The 24,695-nt window shown below is 41.3% G+C and overlaps 1 protein-coding gene across 1 annotated transcript in view; it reads right to left on the minus strand.

The window, feature by feature from the left end:
- Positions 1 to 24,695, minus strand: part of USP31 (ubiquitin specific peptidase 31) — a 136,258-nt gene that overhangs the window by 79,050 nt on the left and 32,513 nt on the right. Inside the window, exon 3 of the mRNA XM_011958325.1 lies at positions 24,598 to 24,694. Coding sequence (XP_011813715.1) covers positions 24,598 to 24,694 — 97 coding nt within the window. The remainder of the gene's footprint in view (positions 1 to 24,597; position 24,695) is intronic.

The following is a 24,695-nucleotide window of genomic DNA, read 5'->3' on the forward strand; positions in this document are numbered from 1 at the left end:
TTTTCCTTAGCTACCCTAGTTTATTATAACTTCCATGACACAAAGACTCTAAAATGAGGAAGATTTACCAAGTTGTCACTGTACTGTTAAAAAGGAACTCTTATTTTAGAAGATTAAAGAACTTTCCAACTTAATGTATCTGTGTAATTACTGGGAGCAACTCTGGTCAAGGAATACGTTCTTACTATTATTCTCTTCCAGCTACAGAGAGCCATAACCTTCAAATAAAGAAAGCGTTGAATTTCCTTCTCTAGAGTTTGGAAACAGCCTTTCTCTACTCCCATTCATTGCTCAAAGTAAAGTAAATAGAGAAGTTAATTCCCTGCTCATTCATTTGCTCATGAATATGCACACGAGGGATACCACTAGTTACTATGGGGGTTAAAGGGAATCATTAACAACCACACACGGTGCCTCATGCCTATAATCTCAGCACTTTGGGAGGCCGAGACGAGAGGATCAGTTGAGGCCAGGAATTCAAGACCAGCCTAGGCAATACAGCAAGAATCTGTCTCTACAAGAAAAAAAAAAAGTTTTAATTAGCTAAGAGTGGTGGCAAGCACCTGTCGTCCCAGCTACTCCAGAGGCTGAGGTGGGAGGACTGCTTGAGCCCAAGTTTGAGGCTGCAGTAAGCTATGATTGCACCCCTGAACTGTAACCTGGGTGCAGAGTGACACTGTCTCTTTAAAAAAAAAAAAAAAAGGCTGGGCATGGTGGCTCACACCTATAATCCTAGCACTTTGGGAGGCTGAGGTGGGTGGATCACAAGGTCAGGAGATGGAGACCATCCTGGCTAACACAGTGAAACCTCGTCTCTACTTTAAAAAAAAAAAATTAGCTGGGCATGGTGGTGGGCACCTGTAGTCCCAGCTACTTGGGAGGCTGAGGCAGGAGAATGGTGTGAACCCGGGAAATGGGGCTTGCAGTGAACCAAGATCACGCCCACTGCATTCCAGCCTGGGCAGTAGAACAAGACTTCGTCTCAAAAAAAAAAAATTAACAAATAAATAAATAAATAAGGTACTCAGAGAAGTAAAGGTCTACACAGAAATACCTCTGTCTCCAACTATAAAACAGAAATTGTAACACATGCATCTACCTTACAACATTATAAGCAGCAAATAAAATAATGCACGGTGCAGGACATGTGATAAGCGCTCGTACGTCAGCGATATGAAAAAAGCAAGAGGAGAAAATTATCCATAGTGTGCTACAACTTATCTAACTAAGAGAGACCATGAATACACACCCATATATGAATACACACATATATTAATAAATACCTACACATACTGCCTTGTATTTAAATACTGAAAGGATAAATCATAAAATTTAGGCAGAAAGGCAACAGAGTGGAAGGATCAGAGACAGAGCTAGATTTCCGAATAGATCTGGTTTTGCAGATTTGACTTGAGGCCATATATTGCATTTTTTAATGTAATTATGATGCAACAAAATCAAATTTTAAGAACCAATCTATCAAAAGCAAAAGCAAAAAAAGAAACAAATGGGCCAGTGTGGTGGCTCACTCCTGTAATCCCAGCACTTTGGGAGGCCAAGGCAGAAGGACTGCTTGAACCCAGGAGTTCAAGATCAGGCTGGGCAACATAGTGAAACAGTGTCTCCACAAAAAATAAAAAATTAGCTGGGCATGGTGGTGAGCACCTGTGGTCCCAGCTACTCCAGGGACTGAGGATCATTTGAGCATGGGAGGTAGGTTGCAGTGAGCTATGATCGCATCACTGAACTCCAGCCTGGGCAACAGAGCAAAATTCTGTCTCGAAAAAAAAAAAAGAAAACTTTATTTTTAAAAAAAAGATTAAAAAAGAAACAATTGAATTTTTTTTTTAGATGGAGTCTCACTCTGTCGCCCAGGCTGGAGTGTAGTGGTGTGATCTCAGCTCACTGCAACCTCTACCGCCTGAGTTCAAGCGATTCTCCTGCCTCAGCCTCCCAAGTCGCTGGGATTACAGGCACTTATCACTGCGCCCAGCTAGTTTTTGTAGCTTTTTTTTTTTCTTTTTTTTTTAGTAGAGATAGGGTTTCACCATGTTGGCCAGGTTGGTCTCAAACTCCTGACCTCGTGATCCAGCCACCTTGGCCTCCCAAAGTGCTGGGATTACAGGCATGAGTCAACACACCTGGTCGAAACGACTGATATTAACTACATATTCTCTTGATGACAAAACCACACAGAGAACTATTCCAAGTAACTTTAAAACACAGTAATTTGTACTATACAGTCCTAATAGAATATATGCTATGGACAAAAAAACTACCAAATTTTTAAGTCTTAAGCCATTTTCAAATATTAACACTGCTGGTGGTAGTATTGGGATTATTATTCTGAGACTTAGGAGCATACTGTGGGATAAGGCAAACGAGAGTTTACGCTGGTGTTACAAATAGGATTTTCAGCATGGGAGGAAGGAGTCACAGATATAAGACCAATGAGGGTCAATAAAACCCCGAAACCCTGTATTGGAACAATTACTGTGAATTCGTGATTTAGCTTTAAAAGAAATCACCCCTTTCTTAGAAACCATGGGCATCCCTCATGCCTCAACTGTGGTCTCTCAATATCACTGTACCAAAGAAACCTGATTCCAGTATCTGGAAACGACTGATTCCCAATCTGATACAAGAAATGATAAGCCTGGAACATCTTAACATCCTTGCATTCTCGTTTGACATCCCAGGCTACTAGTACAGTGTCAAAACGACTTGACGGTCGACTTGTCCCACTGGCCAAAAATGGGACAACTTTGAGCATCAATAAGGTTAAGAAGTATAACTGACTGAACACATCAAATATGCTTAAACTCATGAGTTCATAAGGTTACAAAAATTCACTAAACACAATTAGAAATCAAGTAATTATTTTGAAAACTGGAAAATAAAGGAGGGGGGGAAGAAATCAAGCTTTTATCTAGCCTTTCTTCTGCAAAATTTACTTCAGGGAAACCAAATAACTGGACAAGAGTCTCTGCAGAAGTGTTCCCGCTAACAAGTAAAAAAGGAATGTTAGAATTATAATTTCACCATTTTAAACCCTTAACAAATTAATGGATCAGGGAACAATCATCAGTGACTCTTGGCGCCACAAGAGAGAGAACCAAACAGCGCAGGCTTTCTGATGGAAGTTTGTAACACTACGCACAGAAAGTTTTGCCAAAAAGAGGAGGAAAAAACCTCAAACGTGAGTCTCTAAACCTCTGGCTGTAACCACCATTTTACAGGAAATACATGGACAGAGGAACATCTTAATTGATGCTACTGGAATATAATACAAAAAATCAAGACAATGAAGTTTTTGTTGCCAGTCCATGATGACATTATAGAAGTTGAGAGTAAGCATTTAGAAGTATTTACAAATTAAACCATAACTTTATGTCTACTGAATTTAACAATTTTTTAATGGGGCTGGTCTTATATATGCCTTTTTTATGCCACTTTTCTATTAATTTATTTGTATTGTATCTTACAGTCCACAATAGATTGGAAATTTTAAAAATTAGTCCTAAATCACAAATAATATGAAAAGTTTTGCTCTACCAGACAAACATGCATTCAACAAATAAACTGACAGAGGAAAAATAAGTAAGAGACAGAACGTGACAGACAACAGATGTATCAATCCATTAAAATTTTGGAAACTTATTTGGATTCTTACATAAAGTGTAGGAAATATATATGCACAGTTGTACACATATATGTGTATGTACACGTGTGTGAGAGACAGAGAAACAATATCAGAGAAATATGAACACTGGTGGATATCTGATGATATCAAGGAATATTAGTTTTCCTTAGGCAGATAATAGCATTATGATTTTTCTAAAGCATCCTTATCTTTTAGAAATATATACTTAAATATTTATGGATGAAATGCATTTGGAATTTGCTTCAAAAGTTTGGGGGGAGTACAGGCAAAGGTTTTACAGATGAAATAAGATTGTCCACAAATTGGTAGTTGTTGAAGCTGGGTGACAGGGAAATGCAGGTTCATCGTACTGATCTCCCCTCTTAGTTACATATAGTTGAAATGTTCACAAAGAAAGGTTTTCTGAACATTTGGCTATTACTACTATTAAACATAACTAAGAGGGAAGTGTACAAGTACTTTAACACGGTTCCATGTAAAATGTGATCTGCTTTCAAATGAGGGAGCCATAACGTTCAACTACAGGGGTGAGGAGAACTTTAACGTAGTAAGAGTAATTTCTAAAACGAGTAAAATGGGGGTGTGCTCTGGACCCAGGAAGGAGAAAACAGAAAAAGCATGACAGGTGGGAGGGTATAGGGCACAAACAATAGCCAGCAAGGTGGTCAGGGGACTGTGAAATAATAATGCTAACAGATTTCTCTATACTAGGCACTGTATTAGGCACTTTACATACATTTCTCACCTATTCCTGGTTATCAACCCTATGAAGAATGCGTCACTTGCCTCAGGTCTCAGAATCTGAACCAAAGTCTCTGATGCTACAGCTCTTTCCCTGTGTTCCTCTGCCTTTCCAGGATAGGGAGAAGATAAGGTTTCATCATGGGAAAGCTTAAATACCAAGCTAAGAAATTTACATGGTACTTTGTGTATAAAAAAGCAATGGTAATTTTTGAAAAGAAAAATACTGTAATTTCAAGTAAACTTTAATAAGATTCATCTGGCAGCAATCAAAACTATCAATTAGGCCAGGCATGGTGGCTCAATCCCAAAATCCCAGCATTTGGAGAGGCCAAGATGGGAGTATCACTTGAGGCCAGGAGTTCGAGTCCAGCCTAGTCAACAAAGTGACACCCCATCTCTAATAATTTTTAATGTAATAAATAAAATTTTAACAAAGAAAAACTACCAACCAGAAAGGACAGAATTTAGCAATAGCAGGGGGGCTAGAAGGCTACTGCAATTGTGTGACTGAGACATAATGAGGGCCGGAATTACAGGAGTTGAAATTACGTGCAAAGACAAATGCTTTCTCTCACAGTAATCCCCTCTCCCTGCTGATAGACTCCCCTAGGGAGTCTTCCACCACCAACTCTAGACACACTACAATTTGTCAGTCCAGAAATTACATGATATCCTAGGTTTCCAGAATGACACATAAACCTAAAATCCTAGGTGTGGTCTGACAGGAACAGCACTATCACCCACCACCCCAGATCAAGATACTTCTCTGAAGGCAGCATAAAAACCTTAAACATTTTTGGCAGACACATGAGCATAAGTCACATGCTAGTAACACACCCAGGTCCTTTCACATAGGTGCTATGGGGTAGTTACTTCATTTTTGGGTCCAAATGCAAGACGCAGGATTCTATTCCATGTTAGCTGTTAATTTTAATCAAAGATCTTAATGGACCTGCATTTTCTAACTTGGAGTATATGCTATACTCGTCAAGACATTTACAAAATCAGCTGGGCGCTGTGGCTCATGCGTGTAATCCCAGCACTTTAGAAGGCCAAGGTGGGATGATCACTCAAGGCCAGGAATTCGAGACCAGTCTGGGCAACATACCCCATCTCACAAAAAAATACAAAAATTATCCAGGCATGGTAGTGTGCACCTGCAGTCCTAGCTACTCAGGAGGGTGAGGCAAGAGGATCTCAAGCCCTGCAATTCAAGGCTACAGTGAGCTATGATCATGCCACTGCACTCCAGCCTGGGCAACAGAGCAAGACTCTCTAAAAATAATAACAATTTAAAGTTGTATTTTATTTTTGTAGACACAGGATCGATCTTGTTATGGTGCCCTGGATGGTCTTGAACTCGTAGGCTCAAGCAATCCTCCACCCTCAGCCTCCCAAAGTGCTGGGATTACTATCATAAGCCACTATGCCCAGCCAAATTTTTTTAGAAGACATTTACAAATTCAATTAATATACCTAGGTTAGGTCCTCATCCAACTCACTGGCAAAAATGTTGTTGGAGACAGGATCAAACACAGAAACCTGTTGTGTCACTAGAGTACTAAAGGACTGAAATGTGCAAGCAATAAAATGAGTGTAGCAATGAATGGGAGGGCATTTGACGCTGAAGAACTCTAATGAACCACAAAAGGCACATGGAACGTGCCATCATCAGCTTGCTTTCCTCTCTGGGCTTGTGTACATGAATTCACTTTGTAAATGATATGGCCCTACACAAATAAGCGGCATTTTCATTACTGTAATTATTATTGTTTCTTAAATCTCCTGACAATCAGATGGCTCTCTGTGCCTTGCTCTTCAAGATTAGAAGAATACCAAGAATTAAAGCCAAAACATGTACTGAGCTAGTGATGGGTTTACAAAGAAGGGTTCTTTCCAGTAGAAGCAGATACCAACAAAGCCATTTCCTGATCAGTCCTACGAAATCTTCTAAAGTGTGAACTGTTTGTTTGTGGATACATTGTTTGCTACCATCCGAACCCAACAGCTGGAGGGAAGAAGCAACAGATGTTCAGTAACTGGCCAATTGCTCTAGGAACTGCCACAGTTCATGGTTTAAAACAATGATTTTCTAAATAGAGAAAGATCACAATCAAATCAAAGACAAGAGATCCCCACGGGCTCCACTGCAAAAATGTTCGTTACACATAAAAGGTCATCTGAGGAACAGCCAATGAACAATTAATTAGCAGAGCAAACAAGAATATTTTTGAAGGAAGAAGCAACAGAGGACAGAACTTTAAATTACTGAATTTTGAATGATTTCTTTTCCCCTACTAAATATAAAAGGTTTTTTTTGTGGAAACTATGAGGTCATTGTTTTCCAGAGTCTTTACTATAGGAAACAGCTGTGGGGACTACACAAACAGCTAACACTGCCCTATTTAGTAGCCCTTCATTGTGACAAGTGTATAGATGGGGACAGGAAAAATCCATCAAGCCATGCACAAATAAAACAAAAGTAGCAGAGTCAAACTAAAAACTTTAAGTCACACAAAGGAAGATGTAAAACAACTAACCTAGGAAAAGCATCTGTATGATTACAATTGTATCTTGATTTAAGAGACAGTTCCATGTTTAGACTAGATCAGTTCCTTTCTACATGGGTCACCAAAAACTTACATGATTCACATTGCACAATACCTGAAAATGGTAATAATCAATAAATACAGCTTTGTTTTCTTGGGATTCTTATGTTCAAATACTATATGACCCAACCAAAATGAAACTTATCCACCCACATCCAGAATGGCTTTCCATTTTATTTTTCCAGTCGTCAAGACTGCCATCCCCAAACACCCTGTTTCAAAATCTCTATGTTATTTTCATCTCCTCCTCCTTATCCACTCTTCACACACCCATAAAGCTGCCAAACACTGTCAACACTGCTTCTAACATACATTTTACATAAGCTCAAAAGTCAGAAGAAAGGAGCAAGGGACAAAGAAAGTAAGTGATCTCACAGAGCCAAACCATATCATTTCGCCCCTGGACCCTCCCAAATCTCATGTCCTTTTCACATTTCAAAATCAAAAAAAAAAAAAAAAGTAAGTAAGGTGAATCCAGCCCAGTCCACTAGGAGGCATGTGACTGCCCTCCTACAGTATCACCCAAGACTCTGCTTAAGCTTGTGCAGTGATAGGAAAAATACTATTATGTGAGGCAGCTCATCCTATTTTCAGACAACCTGCTCATAAATCCTATATACAAGGCCCGCCATTCCCTTTTCTAATTTCTCCTCTCCCCTCTTAAAGCTTCAAGCCCAAGAGTAATCACAGTCCTCAAATGAGGTCTGATCCAAGCCCACAACAGAACTGGCTCACCACCAGCACATCTACATTTATAACATCAGAGGCTGGGGCTGGCTGCTCTGCAAGCTGTATTTGGTTGTGGCATGTTCCTCTCAGATTAACCAACACGTTGTGCACCTCCTACAAACCAGGCACAGAGATTCGATGTTGAATAAGACAAAATCACTGCACATGAGGGAGTGGAGGGGAGATGGCAATGGATTTAGGAAACAGAATCCTTTTGCCTCTGAGAGTGATTTTTCTATGTTTTTAAACAGTTCATACAACATAGGGATTATCTGATCCTTGGAAGAATGTATGAATAAATCCATCCAATCCTGCTACCCTTTGAGGGAACAGGCAGTTCTTTATGAGCCTTCCATTTCTTCCTCAGTTATCAGTCAATTCAGGCTCTCCTACTGTAACATTTTTAGTTGATATTTTGTGATGAGTTACTGATTGTATCAGTGACAGGCAGGCATTCGGTAAACATGGTTACCTGCCCCAAATTAATGCACATATTTAACATTAAAATTCACACAGATTGGCCAGGCGCAGTGGCTCATGCCTATAATCTCAGCACTTGAGGAGGAACAGATGGGCAAATCACTCAAGCCCAGAAGTTCAAGGCCAGCCTGGGCAACATAGCAAAACTCATCTCTACAAAAAAATACAAAAGTTAGCCAGGCATGGTGGTATGCACCCATAGTCCAAGCTACTCGGGAGGCTGAGGTGGGAGGACCACTTGAGCCCGGGAGGTTGAGGCTGCACTGAGCCAATATCATGCCACTGCACTCCCGGCCTGGCCAACACAGTGAAACATTGTCTCACAAAAAAAAAAAAAAAAATCGAACAGATGACTGTTTTTGAAACTTGACAAAACAATTCTAAAATTTAGAGAAACTTTAAATAGCATGAGAAAGAAGACTAAGCAACAATAACACTATATAGCACCAGTAAAAGAATTGATGAAACAGAATACAAAATTCAGAAATAAACTAAAACTCTAAATATACAGAGAAACCTTTGGTAAATAAGCAGGATGATCATAAGGTTGGAGTAACAATGGTAACAACATCAGTTAGCTCTCAGTGAGCCCTGGCGGAATGCCAGACCCCCTGCCAAGTTTTTCTCTCATTTGTTTTCAAAACAGCCTTATGAAATAGATATACCCTTATCTCAACTTTACAGATGAGGAAATTAAGCCCAAAGAGTTAAGTGCCAAACGTCCCGAGGCCAGCAAGTGGTGCAGCCAGGATTTGAACGCAGGCAGTCTGGCCCCCCAGTCAAGCTCTTAACCACTCACTATACTACACAAGAACACAAGATGGAAAATACCAAACCTTAAAATAAATCCTCACTGTATGCATGCACCAAAGTAAACTCCACATTCTGAAGAGATAAATATTTTAGAACATAGTAGAAAAAAAGCTAAAAAAAAAAAAAAAAAGAAGAGAAAAATTATCCTATATGCAAGAATACCATTTTCAGCTATATAATAACAAAAGCAATAAGGGAAAAGGTCAGGTTAAAAAATATAAATTAAAACTTTCTGTAATATACAAACGTACCAAACTAAAAGAGCAAGAAAATGAAGGAAATATTTTTATCAAATATATCAAATGTTTAAAGTTGTTACCTTATATAAACATATACACACACACACACATATTCTATAGAAAGCTCTTATAAAGTTTAAAAATCAAACAATCTTCAGAATCTAAATAGACACCATAACCAAATGGGATTTATTTCTGGAATGAAAGGAGGTTCAACATATGAAAATTGATCACAACATTAACAAAATAATGAGAAAAAAGCAAACCATGATCATCTCAGTTGATGCAGAAGAAAGCATCTGACAAAATTCAACACTCTTTCATGATAAAAAAACACTCAACAAATTGGGAATAGAAGGAAACTTCCTCAACATGATAGAAGCACCACATTAAAAAGCCCCCAGCTAACAACATACTCAATGGTCAAAGACTAAAAGCTTTTCCTCTAAGTTCAAGAAACAAGACAAGGATGCCTACTTTTACGACTTCTATTCAACATAGTATGAGAAGTTCTAAGCAGAACAATTAGGCAAGAAAAAGAAACAAAAGCCATTGAAAATGAAAAGGAAGAAGAAAAATGATCTCTTTTCACAAATGACATGATCTTATATGTAGAAACACCTAAAGATTCCATACCAAAATCTGTTAGCACTAATAAATAAATTCAGCAAAGTTGCAGGATACAAAATCAACATGCAAAAATCAATTGCATTTTTATATACTAGTAATGAACAATACAAAAATAAAACAATTCCATTTACAATAGCATCAATAAGAAAAAAATACTTAGGAATAAATTTAACCAAGGAAGGAAAAAAACGGTACACTGAAAACCACAAAACATAGTTGAAAGGAATTAAAGACATAAATACATGGAAAGACATCCCATCTTCAAGGCTTAGAAGACTTAATATTGTTAAGATGACAATATTACCCAAATCGATCTATATATTCAAGGCAATCTCTGTCAAAATCCTAACAGTGTCTTTTTGAAGAAATAGAAAAGTTCGTCCTAAAATTAATATGGAATAATCTCAAGACACTGAAGCAAAACAATCCCAAAAAAGACAAAATTGAAGGGCTCACACTTCCTGATTTCAAAACTTACTACTGTACACAGCTACAGTAATGAGAACAGTGAGGTAAAGATACATAAAGATAAAGCCTAATAAAAACAGACATATAAATCAATGGAATAGAACACAGAGTCAAGAAATAAACCCTCACATATATGATCAATTGATTTTCAACAAGGGTACCAAGATCATTCAATAGGGAAAGGATAATTCTGTTAACCATGGTATGGTTCTGGGAAAACTGGACAGCCACATGCAAAAGAATAAAGTTGGACCCTTACCTAAAAAATTATTTCAAAATGGATGAAAAACCTAAACATAAGAACTAAAACTATAAAACTTTCAGAAGAAAACAGAGGCTTTATGACACTGGATTTGGCAATGATTTCTTGAATATGACCAAAAGCACAGGCAACAAAAGAAAAACTAGAAAAAGTGGATGTCATCAAAATTAAAAACTTGGCTGGGCACGGCGACTCACACCTGTAATCCCAGCACTCTGGGAGGCCGCGGTGGGCAGATCACTTGAGGTCAGGAGTTCAAGACCAGTCTGGCCAACACGGTGAAACCCCGTCTCTACTAAAAATACAAAACACTAGTCAGACGTGGTGGCGGATGCCTGTAATCCCAGTTACCCAGGAGGCTGAAGCACGAAAATTGCTTGAGCCTGGGAGCCGGAAGATGCAGTGAGCCGAGATCGTGCCACTGCACTCCAGCCTGGGCAACAACAAAGCAAAACTCCATCTCAAAAAAAAAAAAACCACTTTTGTGTCTGTAAAGGCACTACCAAGGGATTGAATGACAGAATGGAAGGTAATAGCTGCTATTCATGTATCTGATAAGAAATTAACATCTAGAATATATAAAGAACTCTCACAATTCATCACCACCACTAACAAAAAACTAATTCAAAAATTAGCAAAGACCTGAATAGACATTTCTCCAAAGATATACAAATGACCAATATGCACTTGAAAAGGTGCTCATCATTAGTCATTAGGAGAATGTAAAACAAAACCACAACGAGGCCTGGTGTGGTGGCTCATGCCTATAATCCCAGCACTTTTGGAGGCCAAGGCAGGTGGATCAGTTGAGCCTAGGAGTTCAAGACCAGCCTAGGAAACATGGTAAAACCCCATCTCTACAAAAACACAAAAATTAGCCAGACATAGTGGCACGCACCTGTAGTCTGAGCTACTCAGGGGAACTGAGGCAGGAGGATCCCTTGATCCCAGGAGGTTGAGGCTGCAGTGAGCCATGACTGAACCACTGCACTCCAACCTGAGTGACAGAGCAAGACCCTGTCTCAAAAAGAAAAAAAAAACACACACACACACAATGAGATGCCACTTTACACCCACTAGGATGGCTACAATCAAAAGCAAATGGAAACTAACAAATGTTGGTGAAGATGCAGAAAAATCAGAACCCTCATCCATTATCAATGAGAATGTAAAATGGTGCAGTTAGTGGAAGACAGTTTGACAGTCCCCCAAAAAGTTCAACATAGAATTACATGATCTGAAAAAACTGAAAACAAGAACTCAAACAGATACTAGTACATCAATATTCACAGGATCATTATTCACAATAACCTAAAGGGGGAAACGATCCAAGTGTCTACTGACAGATAAAAGAATAAAAATCTGTTACATACAAACGATGGAACAGTATTCAGCCATAAAAAGAAATGAAATTCTGACACATGCTATAACATGCATGAAGCTTGAAAACATTATGTTAAGTGAAATAAGCCAGAAAAAAATTTTTTGCATATTATATTATAGAATTCCCTTTTTATACGGTACCTAGAATAGGAAAATTCATAGAGACAGAAGAAAAATAGAGGTTACTGAGGACTAGAGAAGAGTTAATGTATACAAAGTTTAATGTATACAAAGTTTCTGTTTGGGATGATGAAAAAGTTTTTGAAACGGAAAGATGGTTGTACCACAGTGTCTGTACCTAACGCCACTGGATTGTGGTTTTTCTCGTTTTTTGTTTTTGTTTTTGTTTTGAGACAGAGTTTCACTCTTGCTGCCCAGGCTGGAGTGTAATGGCTCAATCTTAGCTCACCGCAACCTCCGCCCCCCAGGTTCAAGAGATTCTCCTGCTTTAGCCTCCCTAGTAGCTGGGATTACAGGCATGTGCCACCACGCCCAGCTAATTTTGTATTTTTAGTAGAGACGGGGTTTCTCCATGTTGGTCAGGAGGCTGGTCTCAAATTCCCAACCTCAGGTGATCCGCCCTCCTCGGCCTCCCAAAGTGCTGGGATTACAGGCATGAACCACTGCACCCAGTCCAATTATATACATAAAATGGTACATTTTATGTTGTGTATATTTTACTATAATAAAAAAGTTTTCAAATGCTGAGAGATAAATGAGCAAAAAAAGGATATGACAAATTTAAATTACAAAACCAAACTCATTCTACAAATGGCTTCTGGGTACCCAACATGTACCATTTACTATGCTGGGTGAAGTTTATTATCAACTAGCAGCACTGTAATTTTTGTAGTTTCTTTTCTTTGCAATGTAATATAATACATGAGAAATCAAAAAGATGTCCATACATTTTTGATGTTCTAAGGATATGTCTGGAAATGTATCCTAAAGAAATAACCCAACAAAGCAAAAGGCTATTAACACAATTCATGTTCATTATAGTTTAAAAAAAAAAAAAAAAAAAAGAGTAGGGAAGAAAATGTACAAAGGAAGAGGACCGGATAAGTAAATTATCACTTAGCAATGTGGTAATACCACATAAATCATTAAACACTAAACAGTATTACAAATGTTCTTTAGAAACATTAAAAAATGTTTTTACAAGTTGCATTTAAAACTCATAATCCGAAGTGGTCTGACCAGAATAACAACTATATAAGATATTGTAAGTGGACAAGAAGTACAAAAATGTAAATCAATGGCACCTTAGGGCAGTGCGTTCCACAGAGTAAGAGCATGTATGTCACACTGCCCTAAGTTCAAGTTGAAGCTCTGCCCCTGCAAATGTGTAAAGAACCAAACTAGGTCAAATCAGAATGACAGATTCAGTGCTAGTTTACATCGTTGGTTGGGAAGACATTTTTCAAAAACCTCAGAATTGGAGTTTTATAATAAATAGAAATATCTAGCCAAAACTCTATCCTAAACTACCAAATATTTCCCCTCATGAATTACCATGGGACCACAAATATAACATGTCTAAAATATAATTTATCATCTTTGAAAAGTTCTAAATTGCTTCAGTTTCCCAAATGTTACCAGTTTCAAAGAGGCTAAGGTATATATATACTATTTGTCCTGAATCAGTTTCTGTCCTTTCCCCTCTTTCATCATCACTCAACCCATCCTCAATGTACCTAGCCTCTGAGTGAACATTCTTTTAAAAATAAAAGAAAAAAGACAATCATATCACAAGCTTGTCTAAAATTATTTGGTCCCTGCCTTTGCAGAATGCCATTCCGCAACATGGCACCCAAGGAGTTCCAGATCCAGCCCTGCTCCAACCATCACTCAGTGGGCCTCCTCCCATCCTACCTTGTCAACCACTACCCTTCTGCTACAACCACCCTAGACCTTGACATTTTCTGAAGAAGCCATGTTGTTCGAGGTTCCAAACCTTTGCACTTACAGGCTTTGCTACCCTGCAAAGGACTTTCCCACCTTTCCCCTATCTACCTAGAAAATTCCTACCAAATCCTTCAAGACACGGAGCAGGTATTGTTTCTTCAGTCACCCGCAGGCCCCATTCCTCCCTCAGGGGACCTCACCCCTAGGTTTGCACAGCACTTTTGTACATAACTCTGTCCCACAACTCGTCCTATCCTATTGCAATTATTTTTATACCCATTTATCTTCCCTTCTAAACACTGAATTCCTTGAGGACATGGGCCACTTCCCTCATCGCCATATCCCCAGTGCCTTCTTATGCAGGACCAGCACAGTATACGTGCTCAATAAATCTGTGGACTTAATAAATCTATACCCTGTCTGCAAAATACCAACCTGATTTGTTTCTTAATGGGCATAAATTGATATTTCAGGCTAGGCGCGGTGGCTCACGCCTGTTAATCCCAGCACTTTGGGAGGCTGAAGCGGGTGGACCACCTGAGGTCAGGAGTTCGAGACCAGCCTGGCCAACATGGTGAAACCCCATCTCTACTAAAATACAAAAATTAGCTGGGCACAGTGATGCGCACCTGTAATCCCAGTTACTCGGGAGGCTGAGGCAGGAGAATCACTTGAACCCGGGAGGCAGAGGCTGCAGTGAGCTGAGATCACGCTGATCATGCCACTGCACTGCAGCCTGGGTGACAGAGCAAGGCTCTGTCTCGAAATAAAAAATAAAATAAAATAAATTGATATTTCTGCAGCTCTACACTGTATTCAGCACTAAGAGCAGGTCGTCAAACTGTAAAGCAAACCAGGTGTCATGACTCTGCCTTCCTGGTTTTGCTGCTACTTCTCTGACTGCCCCTTAAGAAGTCCCCTTTCTCCTCCTGTCCTCTCAGTTTTAGTTTCCCTCAAAGGCTTTGTCATGGGCCTCAGACCTTCTAAATATGCTCCTGGCTTCAATTATCACCTCTATGCAGCTGAATCCAAGTCTATACAGCTAGTCCTAAATTGCACCTGATTTCCAACTGTCTGTTAAGACTTCATCTCTTAAGTGGGAAGGTCATATCCTATGACTCCCAACCCCACATATTCAAATTAAATGTACAATCTTTCTGCTCCTCATGCTCCACAAACCACTTCCCTTTCTAAGTGCTCAATTTTTATCAGCTATTAAATTTATATCAAATATCCCTATTATTTCTTTATCACCTTGGTCTGAAATCTCAGTATTCCCTTTACCACTCCACGTCTTGTAGTTTCCTTAATAGTGTCCAATGTCCTCCAAAATGTCTCTTGGATTCCCCTTTCCTCCCCTTTTCCTCACTTCATTCCTGTGATTGTTTTCTCCCTGTATTTATTTTCTCCTCCATTTGATTCATTTTCGCTCACCATCAGACCCATTTTTCTAAAATCGTTTTCATCAAATCAATCTCTCTGCACAACTCAAGAAGCCTCAATTGAATCACTACTGATTGCAGCCTCAAGGCTAAACTGTTGTGACAGACTCTCAAAGTCATCCATAATGTGCCGCACCCCTCTCCTCTCCCCAGTCATCTAAATTTATCTCCCCTTCATTCCAAATCAGTGGTTCTCAATTTTGCTGCCCAGGGACACTTGGCAGTATCTGGAGACATTTTTAATTGCCATGCCTTGGAGTAGGGGGAGTACAATCACATCTAGTGGGTGAAGGCCAGGGATTCTGCTAAACATCCTACAGTGCCAGGACAGCCCCCAACAACAAACAATTATCCAGCCCAAAATAGCAACAGTGCCAAGGCCGAGAATCTGCTCCAAATCAAGGCTCTCTGTCCCCAGACCATGCTATATCTATATCTCTGCTCAGAATATTTCCTTAGCAACCTAGAATGTCGTCTCTCTTCCCCTTAACTATCAATGTTTTATTTATCTTCAAATCCCATTCTAAGTCTATAGCCCATGGCTTTAAATACGTCATCTACTGGGGACGACTCCAAAATGTTTACCTTATGAGTTCCTTACTGCCTACTAGACATCTCATGAGTGTACTATTTAACATATCTGAACCTGAATTCCTGACTCCCCCAAAACTGCTTCTCCTCAAATAGGTATACAGCCCCAGTTGCTCAGGAAAACAGGTAGGAGTTATTCTGGATGCTCTCCTCGATGTCCTCTGCTCCAGTGTCTGGCCACAAATCAATCCATTAGCAAGTTCTGTCAAAAGTCTACCTCCAGACACATCTTAAATCCATCCACTTCTCCACCTCCCTCCATCATCCCTTTTACCTAGTTCATCACAAAAGCCTCCTGACTGGTCTCTGCCTCCATTCTACTCACTATTCAGTGCCCGGAATGGCCACTTCACATTTTCCCAAAATCATACCAGGACTCTGTTTAAAGCCTACAACAGCCTCCATGTGTCTTGGAATAAAATCTAAAACCCCTTACCTTGGTCTATAAGGCACTATAGCTACCAAGGCAGACTCGGCCTCTGCCTACCTGGCCCCTGCCTCTCTTTCCACCTCCTCCACCCCACTCTCCTCCTGGCTCTCTAGCTGCAAATAAGATCTGTCAGACTTTTAAGTGTACCCTCAGCTCTTTCCAACTATAGCGCATTCTGCATTTTATTCCTCCTGCCTGGTCACACCCACCACTCCCTCTCATACACCTATTTCTCTTTAGCACTTATACAATATATATATATATATTTTTTTGGACACAGGGTCTCACTCTGTAGCCCAAGCCAGAGGGCAGTGGCGCAATCTCAGCTCACTACAGCCTTGACCTCCCAGGCTCAGGTGATCTTCCCACCTCAGCCTCCAAAGTAACTGGAACCACAGGTGTGTGACACCACACCCAGCTAATTTTTGTACTTTTTGGAGAGACAGGGTTTCGCCTGTTGCCCAGGCTGGTCTCGAACTCCTGGGCTCAAGCTATCTGCCTGCCTCAGCCTCCCAAAGTGCTGGGATTACAGGCGCATGCTACCATGTCTGGCCTACTGTAATTCTTAATTTCATATTTACCAGTGTTTATTGAATAATATCTGCCTCCTCTGTAGCAATAAAAGTTCCATGAAGGAAGGGACCACATGGTCTTTTACAACTTTTTTACCATTATCATATCACCTTGTTTTCCATTATATAACAAATGACCTGTACAATATGTGGCATGGAGTTAGAAACTCAAATTTGTAGATGCTTAATGGCTGACAACAAATATAAGGATGAATAAATCAATCTTTCTACTTACACTTTCGTACACAATGATCTCACCTCTCTCTGAGCTCCCAGTGAACTTTCCTCATCAGTACAACTTAAAACAGCTTCTCTATAAGCAGCTAAGTTCTCTGAGGGCATGAACCTCGTCCTATAGCCTTTGTACTTAATCCTCTATTCCCAGCCCAACACCTAAACTAACAATAACTGTGCAGCAAATGTGATTCAGGTCCACGAATATGGAGTTCATAATTATCACATGTATTTTTATTCCTCAATTAGTCCTCTTGGAAAATGTATTGTAATTCTTAACACTTTACTTTTACCAAACTTGGTAAGATGTGGCAAACATCAGCTTAAAGCTTACTGGAGAGAGATCCACGCGTGTTGATATATGTGTTGAAACAGTCTGAAAGGAATGTGTTTTAAGAAAGACTTCCAAAAACACCTAAGCCTGAGGAGCAATGGCACAAATGTGAAGCCAGCTGCAGATGACCTTATTTTCACTCCAATTCAGCACCACAGTCGCAGAGGAAAAAATGTTACACGTTTCAGCATGTCTCCTCTGCGCGTGTATGTGTTATGTTGAGACCTGTCGTTTCATTGCTTGTACTGATAAGGTCACCCCAGGCCCAGGACCATTTGTGCACCAGCAGCGCAGAGGTACACAGAGTTGACAGTCAGTGGAAGTCAGAACTCTGCTTCTGCTCCCACAACATCTAGCCAGCAGGTGAACTGAGTTCCCTCATCCTGAAAGGCTATGGACTACTCACACCACATCTGAGTCTCCTTCCAAGTCTAAAATTTCATGATTCTATCAACTTTCTCCCTCAGAGATTTGGAGCTTTGCTAAAACTCAAGTGATGGCATTTGATGGACCAGAGAACTGACCAGGAAGGGATGTACTTTCTATTTTATACTCTGTCACAAAACTAAATGTGACCTACACAATTTCATTTTTTCCCCCAAGGGACACCCTGAAGTCAGTGTGCTTTGTGGAAAACACTGAAATAACAGTATACTAAAAAGCTTCACAGAAACCAGAAAAAAACTATGTACCATGGGTTTGTAGCATAGCACCAGAACCCCCAGCATGGGTGCATGGAAAAGCAGGCTGGGAAACTCAGCAAGTGTTAGCCTCCAATTGCCAGGTTGTTCCCCACTAGTCTCTTACGCATGTTTATTCCTTTAGTGACTTGAGAATGCTCACTAATAAATAAGCACCACAAGGCACCAAAGTTCAAGGAAAAAAAAATATGTGAGAGAGAATTCTATTCATCAATTACTATTTGTTTCACTGCAAATTTGGAAGGAGTCCCCACAATTCTTTTATCAATAGATCACTCTGTTCTAGCTGTTCTTCGCAGCACAATTTAAAAACTGCTGCCATAAAATTTATCTTTCTTGCTTGAAAGATGATCATCCATCTTTTTACTTGTTGCAAAACGGCTCTGAGCACTAAAACTCAGAAAGCATTTGTAAGAATCTGGGGCACGCAGGCTCCTATGAAGGCAATAAGCTGATTTCCCTTTAAAACAGCATATTATGTATTCAAAGTGATTTATTTACTCTCACTATTTTACTAAGAAAGTGATGCAAGGGTCTTGCCAGTGAAGTCTAAGTTTTTTGTTTTTTTTTTTTTTTGAGACGGAGTCTCACTCTGTCCACCAGGCTGGAGTGCAGTGGTGCGATCTCGGCTCACTGCAAGCTCCACCTCCTGGGTTCACGCCATTCTCCTGCCTCAGCCTCCCTAGTAGCTGGGACTACAGGCGCCTGCCACCGCGCCCGGCTAATTTTTTGTATTTTTAGTAGAGACGGGGTTTCACCATGGTCTCGATCTCCTGACCTTGTGATCCGCCCGCCTCGGCCTCCCAAAGTGCTGGGATTACAGGCGTGAGCCACCGCGCCCGGCAGTGAAGTCTAAGTTTTACCCTAGGGCTGCTGCAAACACATATACACACTCAGAGGCAGGGGAGACAGAGAAGGAGAAAGAGAGAGGGAGAGGTTGAGGGGAAGACAGTGAGACAGAGCAAGAGACAGCAAGAGAGAGAGAAAACACAGAGCAAGAGAGAGAGAGAGAGAGAGAAGGTAACCATTTTAAAGGTTGGGGAAGTAAGGGGAAACTTGTGCTGAGTCTCCAAACATTCCTCCAAAGTTTCTCAGCTTCAGCAATATTGACACTTGGGGGTGAAAATCCTTTATTAAGGGGGGCTGTCCTGCACATTGTGTGACATTTAGCAGCATCCCTGGAATCTACCCACCACATGCCAGTAGCATCCTGATCCCAGCTATGACAACCAAGTAGGGTTCCAGACATTGACAAATGTCCCAGGGGGTAGGAACAGGGTGGGGTGAGGACAGACAAAAGTGCCTGTGCTGAAAACCAGTGGTCTAAGAGTAGTAAACAAACAAACAAAAAAAAAAGTGTAAAAAGAGAAAGGATAAAGGTAATGGCTAGAGACGTTTTTTAAAGCGTATCAAGGTTGAGCTAGTCAACTCATTTCATCCTGGGAAACGAAAACTCAACTTTAACAACCATCTAGCCCATCCAAAACCAAAAACCATCTACTTGGCAAGCTCCTAAAACTCAAATCAATGTGGTTAGAAAGGAAGAAAAAATTCTAATTGAAAAACTTACAAAGAAAAACATTAGTAACTTAAAGTTTTAAGATAATAAAAGCACAAAGACGTAGTAAGTGCTTTTCTTACCTCAAGGCAAACTATCTCAAGATGGCAAATTGGTTTTATCTCCTCTGCCAACTTCAACCAACTGGTGGTAGCTGCCTAGAGCCCTTCTAGAACTGAGCAGGATTCTACGGCTGAATATGAGCAATCTGAGAGTGAAGGATATCTGAATGAAATAACAATGTCCACCCCAAGCAGGCGAAGCAAGAGTGAGCCCTCAGGTCCATCTTCTGGTGTTTAACTTTGTTTTGTTTTGTTTTGGCGGGGGCGGGGGGAACAGAGCCTTGCTCTGTCACCCAGACTGAAGCGCAGTGGCGTGGTCTCTGCTCACTGCAACCTCCACCTCCTGGGTTCAAGAGATTCTCGTGCCTCAAACTTCCGAGTAGCTGGGATTACAGGTGTGTGCCACCATGCTCGGCTACTTTTTGTATTTTTTTAGTAGGGACGAGATTTCACCATATTGTCCAGGCTGGTCTGGAACTCTTGGTCTCAAGTGATCCACCCACCCTGGCCTCCCAAAGGGATTACACCTCCCACCTGGGATTACAGACATGAGCCACTGTGTCCTGCCTTAGCATTCAACTTCCTTTATACTCAAACTAATATCCATCAAATTTAGCTAAAATAAAACATTTTTTAAAAAAGTAATCAATTTGCCAGAGTTACCTAACTGGGGTATTAAAAGGGGAAAAGAATCTAATTATACCACTTCCTTGCTTAAAAATCAGCTCTGGATTCTCAACTTGCAGAGGATGAAATCCAAACCAGCATAGCTCACGAAGCCCTTCACAGTGCGTTTCCAACACGCTTCTCCCAGGCTTCCTGCACCCCCACTGCTCTCAGTAGTGCAGCCAGCCACTAAATGTCTATTCCCCAAAACCACACACCCTTTCATGCCACTCCGCTACTTCCTCGCCCTGCAAATTTCTATTCATCTTTCAGAACACTGCTCAGGAGCCACCTTTTCGGTAATGCTTTCCTTGTTCCTTGGTGCCTGCTATACACAGGATGGTCCTTGAGCCAAAAGCACCAGCATCACCAGGGAGCTTGTTAGAAATGCAGAATCTGGGGCACCACTCCAGCTCTACTGTATCTCAATTTGCTTTGTAGCAAGATCCCCAGGTGAATTATGTGCACACTGACGCGTGAGAAGCGCTGTCTCAGGGAACTTCCTAGATCCCACTAGACTCAGCACTTCTTGCTGCCTGGGAGGTAAACCCCTCCTTTACTCATCTCCTCTATGAAGACAAGAAAACCCAAATACCCACCCTCCAGCCTCCATGACAGCCAACTGACATGGTTATAGCCAATGAGATGTCAGCAGAAGCCTGCTGAGGGGGCTTCTGGAAGAATTTTTATTTCCCTAATGACTTCCTGCCCTCCTGCGTAGAATGCTAGGTGCTGTGGCTGCCATCACTGGACAACCATGAGGTGACAAACATAAGAACAAAAAGTCAATGATAGCTAAAAAGACAACAGGGTGGAAATACAGAAATGGTCTGGATTCTTGTTGGGCCCAACAAGCCACTGAACCATAGAACCATCCAACTCCGGAATCACTGTGTATGCCAATTGCAACGTTTTTTATTGCTTAAGGCACTATCATTAAGGCTTTTCCTTTCTTGGGCTGAAGGCATTCCTAACTGATTAAGTAAGCCTTCGATAAATGGAAGGTGAATGAATGAATGTAGAGTGAAACCTACTAAAGGTTCAGGAGATTACATTTTTTAAAAAGTCAGGCCTCTAAGAATCTTTCATGTCTGCCAAAGCATGCCTATAAATCAGTCTCTGTACTTCTAGAATTATTGACCCATTTCTGTTCACAGCTTGATGGATAAAAAAGTGAACACAAACTCATAAAAAGCAATGGAAATGTTCACATACAAAGATGCTGTAGAAACTGATTTTCACATTTTGGAAAAGAGGAGAAAACCGAACTTAAATACTAGGCTCTGACCTCGAAAAGTTTACAAATGCTGTGGCTACTTACAGGCAATTGTAAGCAGAGGGGCAGGATGGGGGGCAGGGGGTGGACCTACAGTAGCCAGTTCTCCTGATCATTCTCCCTTTCTAATTTTGAGATCTCAGCTGGGCACGGTGGCTCACACCTGTAATCTCAGCTCTTGGGGAAGCCGAGGCAAGTGGATCAAAAATTAACTGGGCATGCGGCGGGCGCCTGTAGTCCCAGCAACTCGGGAGGCTGAGACAGGAGAATTGCTTGACTGAACACAGGAGGCAGAGGCTGCAGTGGGCCGAGATTAGGCCACTGCCCTCCAGCCTGGGCGACAGAGCGAGACTCCATCTCAATAATAATAATAATTATTATTATTATTATTATTATTTTGAGATCTCTGACATAGATCTCACTTTTTTCCAGTCCTTATCTCAGTCAAGTACTTCCATTCAAGTCAAGATCAAACGGCAACGATTTTTTTCCAAGAAAAACAGCACTGAGCAGCATAAAATATAAGGAAAAGGTATTAAACGGGGAGAGATGCACACTGACCATGTAGTTTGTCAGCAAGAAAGCAGGACCTTAACCAAGGGCAGATCCTCGGATAGTTCACCTTTTTATATTTTAACAAAATCATCTCCTTTTACTTAAATAAATGTATGTTATAAAGAAGTTTTATAGCACCAATGGGAAACCAGTACCTTTTGCCAAGAATTGAAGACAAATGGAAACCCGATAAAAGCATAACCTTATTAAATTCTAGCTACTGTTGCCTGCCAACGCTTCTAGACTTGAAGCTTGTTCTCTCTGTTTAAAAAAAAAATGAGTGGGGGGTGAACAAAAGGTGTTAAAAACAGGCTAACATCAAGCTGAGACTTTGTCCTGGGCAAGATCAGGATAGGAAAAGAAAAGGAATTAACTTTCTCCCTGTGTGATTTCACGCTGTTTTTTGTTTTGTTTTGTTTTTAGAGACAGAGTTTCTTGTTGCCCAGGCTGGAGAGCAATGGCGCGATCTCGGCTCACCGCAACCTCCGCCTCCAGGGTTCAAGCGATTCTCCTGCCTCAGCCTCCTGAGTAGCCAGGATAACAGGCATGCACCACCACGCCCGTCTAATTTTGTATTTTTAGTAAAGATGGAGTTTCTCCATGTTGGTCAGGCTGGTCTCGAACCCCCGACCTCAGGTGATCCATCCGCCTTGGCCTCCCAAAGTGCTAGGATTACAGGCATGAGCCACTGCGCCCAGCCCGATTTCATGCTATTTAATATCATATTCACGTCCTACCTAAAAGTATCCCTTATACAATCTCACATCATGTTCTCCCTCTGCTGAGTAACAGCCCAATTTCTTAGTGCATCCTAAATGGTCCCATATCATCCGGCCCCAGCCCACCACTCGGCTCTCAAATCTCACCCTCTCACTACACTTGCAGCCTCACCAGCAGACAGCAAAGGAGGGCTTGGCCAAGGGCCATACATATCCCTCACGGATGTAGAGCTCACCCTTGTAATCTCAGCACTTTGGGAGGCCAAAGCTGGGAGAGTAGCTTGAGGACAAGAGTTCAAGACCAGCGTGGGCAACACAGCAAAACCTTGGTCTCTACAAAAGTGTTTTAAAAATAAAAAATAGGCCGGGCGCGGTGGCTCAAGCCTGTAATCCCAGCACTTTGGGAGGCCGAGACGGGCGGATCACGAGGTCAGGAGATCGAGACCATCCTGGCTAACATGGTGAAACCCCGTCTCTACTAAAAATACAAAAAATTAGCCGGGCGAGGTGGCGGGCGCCTGTAGTCCCAGCTACTCGGGAGGCTGAGGCAGGAGAACGGCGGGAACCCGGGAGGCGGAGCTTGTAGTGAGCCGAGATCGCGCCACTGAACTCCAGCCTGGGCGACAGAGTGAGACTCCGTATCAAAAAATAAAAATAAAAATAAAAATAAAAATAAAAAAATAAAAAAAAAAATAGCCAGGTATGGTGGTGTGTGTCTGTAGTCCCAGCTATTAAATACTCAGGAGGCTGAGGCAGGAGGATCGCTTGAGCCCAGGAGTTTGAGGCTATGTGAGCACTGCACTCCAGCCTGGGCAACAGAGCAAGACCCTGTCTCTACAAATAAAATAAAAATAAAAAGTAGCCTGTCAGCACATCAATCACATCAGCAGGTTTTTCTTTCTTCAAACCACAATCTGATATTATCTCGTTAACTTCTTCAAGTGTTTAATAACAAAAATAATAACAACAAATATACATGATATTGAAGTATTTTACTTATCAGGTCGAACCCTATAAAAGTGCCAATCTGTAAATAAAAAACAGTGAAATATGGGTAATTCCACAATGTTCGACCTAATATATCAACTTGTTTGCAGCTCACAACCACCTTATGAAGTAGGTCCCAGATGAAGAAATGGTAAGCACAGACAGGCTGCTTAACTTGCCCGCGGTCACACTGCTAGTAAGTGGCAGAACCAGGATTTGAACCCATGCTCAACACTCCCATCCCACAAAAATGCAAGTTCCATGAAGGCACTCTTGTTCATTGCAACGTCACTCCCATTGCCTATTAACACAGAGCACAGGCACGTATGTAGCAAGCTCTCAATAAATACATGTTGAGTGAGCGAGTGAGTGCGTGCATCAATGAATGAATGAATGAATCTCCTTACAATTACTGGTAGATTGCACAGACCACTCAGAGCAGCCCCGCCGGGCCAAGAGGAACCGAGGGAAGGAAGACCTGAGCAGGCAGGTGCCCCAGGGACCCGGGGTGCAGTCGGGGCGAGGCGGCGCGCGGGCTCACCTTAAAGTCGCGGCTATGCTGCGGGGTGTACTCCAGGGTCCAGAGGGCCCGCACCAGGTGCGCCAGCTGCTCGGTGACCTCGCCCTGGCCCTGCGCGC

This window comes from Colobus angolensis, unplaced genomic scaffold (genome assembly GCF_000951035.1).
Source record: "Colobus angolensis palliatus isolate OR3802 unplaced genomic scaffold, Cang.pa_1.0 Scaffold468, whole genome shotgun sequence".
NCBI lineage: Eukaryota > Metazoa > Chordata > Mammalia > Primates > Cercopithecidae > Colobus > Colobus angolensis.